Source organism: Lucilia sericata, unplaced genomic scaffold, assembly GCF_015586225.1.
Source record: "Lucilia sericata isolate MDLA Ls3-8-SP2 unplaced genomic scaffold, ASM1558622v1 Contig002966F_arrow, whole genome shotgun sequence".
Taxonomy (NCBI): Eukaryota; Metazoa; Arthropoda; class Insecta; order Diptera; family Calliphoridae; genus Lucilia; species Lucilia sericata.
This window is the reverse complement of record NW_023996611.1, coordinates 1658-10000: the sequence shown is the minus strand read 5'-3', so window position 1 is coordinate 10000 and position 8343 is coordinate 1658. Positions and strand designations below refer to the sequence as shown.

Genomic DNA, 8343 nt, shown 5'->3' with positions numbered 1-8343 from the left:
ATCTGCTGCAGTAGGAATGTAATGTAAACAAAACAACACAACTAAGCTGTCATATGTAATAATGTGATGCCAATAGGTTTTTAAGTGAAATACTTAGGAAAATAACGCAAATAAATGAATTTCTTTAAAGAAATGAAAAATTAACCTATTTTATTACGAAAAAACTTTATTATAAAGGAAATTTAAAGGAAATAGCATAACTGTCTAAGGAGAATGTTTAACAAAATGTTTTGTAGAAATTTTCTTTAGATTTTTGATAAAAGCAAAGTTTCCTACTGGGGTTTCTAATTTTGTTCTTTAAAATCCTAAATTTGCTGTGTTTTATTTATAAAACATTTAGTTTTTTTCTATTTTCTTTACAATTATCTTATCAATTGTTAAATATTTTATTGATACCTTTCAGTCATTAAAATAAGTCGTATATTTAAGGAAGAACTCTTTGAGTTGGCCAGATTAAATTATTACCTTTTTTTATTGTTAAATAATAATGAAATAATCTATTTGTCAATATTTTCAATGATTTTTTTAGAATATTAAAAAAAAAACAAAGTTAAAAACACTTGAAATAACAAATCTTACACAATTATCAAATAAATATATATATATAATTTACTTCCCTGGAGGAAATTGTAGAAAATTTATTAAAAAAAAAAAAAAAGAAACATATTCTATCAAAAAATTTTAATTATTATATTAGAAACACCACACAGTTGCAAAGAAAGGTATAATTTTAATGATTACTGCAATATGAAAAGACATCTGGTAGCACTGTAACTGAACAGTATTGCCAAGGAATTAATTTTGAAATAAGTTCAATAAATATAATTCGGAATTTATTCCAGATCAAATCACATGCTTTCAAATAATAATTTTATTATTTAAAAAGTAAATAAACCAGAAAAATATAAATAACAAATTTATGACAAGTGTTTTTCTTTTCGACACCCCCTCGTTTATTTTCAAAATAAAAATATTACGAATAACACTTAAAACAAATAAATTTTATTATTAAAATAGCAAAAGCAACAATTAATTTACTTTTAAATACATTTCAATATTATTTTTTCCAAATAAATGTATGCAGAAAAATATAATAAACCTATCGCAAGTAAATACAAATTATATACTTGTCCAGCTGTCAGAATTAAAAAATTTATTATTTCGAGGTATTTGCTTTAATTTTGGGTTTTTTTCTTATATTTTATAAATTTAGCAATTTGATTTGAATTTTATTTAAGATCTATAATAAATATATATATAAAATTTAGGCATTTCTCAAAATTTTAGCGATTTTCTGTTTTATTGATAAATTATTTGTTAGTTTTAAGTATGTAGGCAACATCATAAGAGTAATGGAAGTAAACAAACCTCTGGCATGTCACCTAAGGCAAACAAAGTGTCTATCTATCTATCTATCTATCTATCTATCTATCTATCTATCTATCTATCTATCTATCTATCTATCTATCTATCTATCTATCTATCTATCTATCTATCTATCTATCTATCTATCTATTCTATCTGTCTGTCTATCTATCTATCTATCTATCTATCTATCTATCTATCTATCTATCTATCTATCTATCTATCTATCTATCTATCTATCTATCTATCTATCTATCTATCTATCTATCTATCTATCTATCTATCTATCTATCTATCTATCTATCTATCTATCTATCTATCTAATCTATTTATCTATCTATCTATCTATCTATCTATCTATCTATCTATCTATCTATCTATCTATCTATCTATCTATCTATCTATCTATCTATCTATCTATCTATCTATCTATCTATCTATCTATCTATCTATCTATCTATCTATCTATCTATCTATCTATCTATCTATCTATCTATCTATCTATCTATCTATCTATCTATCTATCTATCTATCTATCTATCTCTCTATCTATCTATCTATCTATCTATCTATCTATCTATCTATCTATCTATTTACCTCTTTCAAAACATATTTATTGATAACGCTGTTTCTGCTACAGGGTTAATATCAAACTGAATTTGCAATTTCTTGGTATCTTTACCATAACATTTATTATTCTGATTGAAAACTTTCCTCTTTATTGATAAGATTTCGTATAATTTCCTCTAGGGAAGTAAATAATTTAATTATTATAGAGATTTTTTTTTATAATTTCTCTTATCTTAGCCCAACCTTGTTAAATGTAATCTATTAAAAGGACCGACCTACCTTTTGCTTTTTTGTTCAATATAGAAAAAGTTATTGAAAATACGTAACAAAAATAGATTATTTCAGTTATTTTTTGACAAAATGAAATCATTATAATTCGTTTAAGTTAAAAGAGTTCTTCTTATTATTTACGACTTATTTTATGGGCCGAAAGGTATCAATAAAATGTTTAATAACCTTATTTACAGTGATAAGATAATTATAAAGAAAAAAACTTAAAAGTTTTATAAATAATACACAGCAAATTTATAATTTCGACGAACAAATTAGAAACCCCTGTAGGAAACTTTTTTGGACAATCTTGCTGGTTGCAAAATGATATAATTTTGAATTTTGTTTTTCATATTCCGTTATTTTTATTCATATTTTTCCTTTTGAAACTATTATTTAAAGAAATTTATTTAATTTGTATGATTTTCCTAAGTGTTTTACTTCAAACCCTATTGGCATCACTTTATTACATTTAACAGTGTTGTTTTGTTTACTTTGCTGCTGCTGCTGAGAAAAGATAAACAATTGTTAATAAGGTTAAGGGCTGCCAGATGTTATAGCAGGGATGATGTATTCAAAAGGAAAAAATATGTATACGTTTTTAGTAAAATTTAATAGATTTTAAAAAGAATTTAAAATTTTTAATAAATATGCGGTATTGTTGCGATTTAATGTTAAAATTTGATTAATTTGTTTATTTTAAAACATTAATCATATTTGAAATGTGAATATGTCCATATCTATTTGTTACTGATATTAAAATAGTTTGAAACTTGACTATTTTTTTCTTAAAACAACTTCCGTTTTCTTGTTTTCTAAATAATTTCCATTAATATTTCATTTGATTTGTTAAATATAGTTTTATTATTTTAATTACTTTCTAAAAATGTTATTTTATTATATATTTTTTCGTTCGAATTCTTTTGTCTGATTTTTTTTATAAATTCTATAATTTATCATTTTAAATTAGTTTTGATTTCTGTATTTAAAAGGGTGTTTGAAAATTAGATAAATTTTGAAAATTTTTTAATTAAATAATTAAGAAAAATATTAAGTGTTGTAATTAGTAAAAATGTATACTTTTTTCAAATCTCTTTTAAATATTGTTATATCAATCAAAAACATTTTCTCTCTACTGTTATACCCTGTTAAAGTTTTTTTTTTTCTATGTTTTATTACAATTCATTCACAGACATCAAAATAGTTTAAAACAAAATCTACAAAATAGTTGCCGTAAATGCTAGTACTGTTTGTTGTTATTATGTATGTTTATTTTCTATTTAGAAATTATTTTATTTGTTTTCTACAATTGTAAATGTTCAATTCATTTCTGTGTAGATTTCTTAAGGTCAGCCAGCCAACCAATTTACTACTAACTGTTGGTGGGATAGTTGGTTTCTTAACAGCAATGATTGATAGCTTGTAATATGAAATTAAACATAATTTTTATATGAAATTATGAAACTTTGCTTATTTTTACCTAGAATTTCCTTTTTTATTGTTGTAGTGATGTAATGAACTTCTAATACCATCTGGCAGCCCTTAATCTTATTAGCAATTGTTTACCTTTTCTTTACATCAAGCAATTAACAATGGAATTAAACTGTCAAATATAATAAAGTGATGCCAACTTGGCTATCTACAGGTAGTATTTTAGGAAAACTAGTAAAAATAGCAGATTTGCGTTATAAAAAAAATTAAAATTCTTATATGTATTTGGTAAATTTTTGCTTGATTTTTCCACTCATTCCTCTTAGCTTTACTTCCCCCGTTTCTGTTCAAATCATATCTCTTTTCTTTAGGTGCAGCACACTCTGTCTAATACACTGTGTAAATTTGACGTGCTGAAAGTGCATAAACCTGACAATTGTTTATTATACATATATATATTTTTTGTCGCTACTTTTATTTAACAACGAAAAAAATATTTATTAAAATAATACTTATTTTAAATAAACAAACAGCCTAAACATTTATTTTCCGGTCGTTCAAAGTATTATAAAATATGTCTAAAAATTAAAACAAACAAACTAATTAAAAGCGTTAGTCTCAAAAATAATATTATATAAAACTAAAATTATTATAGAAAAAATCCTTAAAAGGAAACGAAAAAATTTGTCAATAATTTTGGAATATTAATAGAAAATATTTCTAGAATTTATGGAGATCCAAGTGAATTTTTCCTAAACTGGTTTAAATACTTGACAGCACTTTATTCGTCAAAGAAGCATTTATATAGATAGATTAGATAGATAGATAGATAAGATAGATAGTAGATAGATAGATAGAAGATAGATAGATAGATAGATAGATAGATAGATAGATAGATAGATAGATAGATAGATAGATCGATAGATAGATAGATAGATAGATAGATAGATAGATAGATAAGATAGATAGATAGATAGATAGATAGATAGATAGATAGATAGATAGATAGATAGATAGATAGATAGATAGATAGATAGATATATAGATAGATAGATAGATAGATAGATAGATAGATAGATAGATAGATAGATAGATAGATAGATAGATAGATAGATAGATAGATAGATAGATAGATAGATAGATAGATAGATAGATAGTAGATAGATAGATAGATAGATAGATAGATAGATAGATAGATAGTAGATAGATAGATAGATTGATAGATAGATAGATAGATAGATAGATAGATAGATAGATAGATAGATAGGTAGATAGATAGATAGATAGATAGATAGATAGATAGATAGATAGATAGATAGATAGATAGATAGATAGATAGATAGATAGATAGATAGATAGATAGATAGATAGATAGATAGATAGATAGTTAGATAGTAGATAGATAGTAGATAGATAGATAGATAGATAGATAGATAGATAGATAGATAGATAGATAGATAGATAGATAGATAGATAGATTAGCTAGATGATAGATAGATAGCAGATAGATAGATAGATAGATAGATAGCTAGATAGATAGATAGATAGATCGATCGAATATAGATAGATAGATAGATAGATAGATAGATAGATAGATAGATAGATAGCTAGATATAGATAGATAGAAGATAGATAGATGGATAGATGGATAGATAGATAGCTAGATCGGATAGATAGATAATAGATAGATAGATAGATAGTAGATAGATAGAAGATAGATAGATAGATAGATAGAAGATAGATATGATAGATAGATAGAGATAGATAGATAGATAGATAGATAGATAGATAGATAGATAGATAGATAGATAGATAGATAGATAGATAGATAGATAGAGATAGTAGATAGATAGATAGATAGATAGATAGATAGATAGATTGATAGATAGATAGATAGATAGGTAGATAGATAGATAGATAGATAGATAGATAGATAGATAGATAGATAGATAGATAGATAGATAGATAGATAGATAGATAGATAGATAGATAGATTAGATACATAGATAGATAGATAGATAGATAGATAGATAGATAGATAGATAGATAGATAGATAGATAGATAGATAGATAGATAGATAGATAGATAGATAGATAGATAGATAGATAGATAGATAGATAGATAGATAGATAGATAGATAGATAGATAGATAGATAGATAGATAGATAGATAGATAAATAGATAAATAGATAAATAGATAAATAGATAGATAGATAGATAGATAGATAGATAGATAGATAGATAGATAGATAGATAGATAGATAGATAGATAGATAGATAGATAGATAGATAGATAGATAGATACATAGATACATACATACATACATAGATACATACATACATACATAAGTATCTTGTGGTTTCTTACGTCATAACATTTAAACAGGTGACAACTTTAAAACACCTTAAGTTTTTTTATAAAAAAATACTGTTGTTTAAAATAAAACAAATAAAGGAACTGAAACTCAAGAAAATATATTATTTGTTTATTTTTTTCTAATACTTCAAGTATTAAAAAAAAGACTCAAACTTATAAACGCACACAAATATAATTGATAATACTATTTTGTTTTTAACAAAATTTTTATTAGATAACAAAATAAATTATTAAATAAAATCAACAATTGAAACAAAAACCAAACACTTAAACTCTTTAAGTGCTGAATAAATACTCCTCCTACATTAGAAAAAAACACTACTTTGTAGTAATAAAACTTACAGAAAAACTAGAAAAAGTTTCCAAAAAAGTAAATTTATTATAAGGAAGTGTTATAAAATAAATTATTAGATAAAAAACCTAAATAAATTTGCGTAAAAAAGATCATGATAAATAAGAAAAACTTAGGATAGAGGCAACTTCCCTTTAAAGGAGAAGTGTTGCCACATGTGAGGTAAAACAAAGCAGGTCTTAAACAGTTGTTGCCATATGCTTAATTTTAACTCAGGGTGGGAAATATGAAATATTTTGAATATATTTGAATTCACTAATTGTGACAAAGACATTTTTACTATTTCGGTTGATTATTTGTCATTTAAAAAAAAAATTTCAATTAATATTTTCTATATAAATTGACCAACAGAATTTTCCACTTAATTTGTATACAATTATTAAATGTACAGTTTGTTAGCGTTTAATTAAAACAAAACTTAAAAGAAATATATATTTAAATAAATAAACAAAGACTATAGATTTCCATATAAATAATAATATTCTAAAGAAAAACCAAACTTTTTAAAATGAAGAAAAACCACTCAAAAATTTTCTCCCTTTTAAAATAATTTACCTTGAAATAAACATAATGAAAATCTTTTGTAAAGTAAATTGACGACAAGAGGTTTTTAATTGCAGCTAAATAAAAATTTGCATAATTTTCAATTAAGAATATAAATATTTGAAATAACAACACACAGAATTATTTAAGGGAAATGTTTTTAAAAACGTAAAAAATAACAACAAATAGATTTGTTATTAAATAATATTTGCTTTTATTAATCAATATCAATACAAGTGTTTAAGCTTTAGCAAAATACATTTCATTTAAAATTTATTTATTTTTATAACTGACAAAATGTATTAATTGCCTCAGCCAACAACGCCCTCTAATGTGAAATTAAAGTGTTCGAAATAAAAGCTTTTAATATCTTATTCAAAAAGCTTTTTTTCACTATTCTTTTATATAAAATTCAATACTCTTTTTACAGTGCCAGCAAAATGTAATGAAACACTTAAGAAACAGATAACAATTAAAATACCATACATCACTGTAGGGCTGTGTTTAGAAAATACAAATTATTTTCAAAAATTTATTGTAAAAAATAAAAAAAAAAATATTTAAAATATAAAGAACAACATATAAAACAAAATGTCTGCTGTTAAACGTTGGATTTATCGCCATGCTCACTCTTCCTCTTCCTCGTCGTCGTCCTCTTCGAAAACCCAGCGTGGCCGCAGTCAATCCTTAGATGTTCAGGCTTTGGAACGCAGCGGCATACGCAGCATAATGCAAAGTGTAATAAATGTTTTATAAATTATTTTTTAAATGTGTTTTTCCCTTAATTAAATATAAAATTTTAAATATTTTTATTTACAGCGTGCAGCGGCGCATCAACAACAGCTGGCAGTACAAAGTGAGTAATTTTTTTTCATCATTTTATAAAATCTTATTTTTGAAACAATGTGCAAGTACCAATTTAAATTTTAACATTTTTAGGGAAACTTTTACAGTTACTGTTTTTGAACGAATGTTCAAAAAAGTTTTTAAAATTAAATTTAAAATTAAGTTAAAAAACATAAAATTTAGTAAGTAAGTAAGTAAGTAAGTAAGCAAGTAGTAAGTAGTAAGTAAGTAAGTAAGTAAGTAGTAGTAAGTAGTAAGTAAGGTAAGTAAGTAAGTAAGTAAGTAAGAAGTAAGTAAGTAAGTAAGTAAGTAAGTAAGTAAGTAAGTAAGTAAGTAAGTAAGTAAGTAAGTACGTAAGTAAGTAAGTAGTAAGTAAGTAAGTAAGTAAGTAAGTAAGTACGTAAGTAAGTAAGTACAGTAAGTAAGTAAGTAAGTAAGTAAGTAAGTAAGTAAGTAAGTAAGTAAGTAAGTAAGTAAGTAAGTAAGTAAGTAAGTAAGTAGTAAGTAAGTAAGTAAGTAAGTAAGTAAGTAAGTAAGTAAGTAAGTAAGTAAGTACGTAAGTAAGTAAGTAAGTAAGTAAGTAAGTAA

General features: G+C 24.1%; 1 protein-coding gene across 1 annotated transcript in view; it reads left to right on the top strand.

The window, feature by feature from the left end:
* LOC119614491 (nucleolar and coiled-body phosphoprotein 1-like) overlaps positions 1-7878 on the top strand; it is a 28194-nt gene extending 20316 nt beyond the window's left edge. Inside the window, exon 5 of the mRNA XM_037970612.1 lies at positions 7729-7878. Within this exon, the coding sequence (XP_037826540.1) occupies positions 7729-7773 (45 nt within the window). The 3' untranslated portion in view covers positions 7774-7878. The remainder of the gene's footprint in view (positions 1-7728) is intronic.
* The last annotated feature ends 465 nt before the right edge of the window (positions 7879-8343 follow it).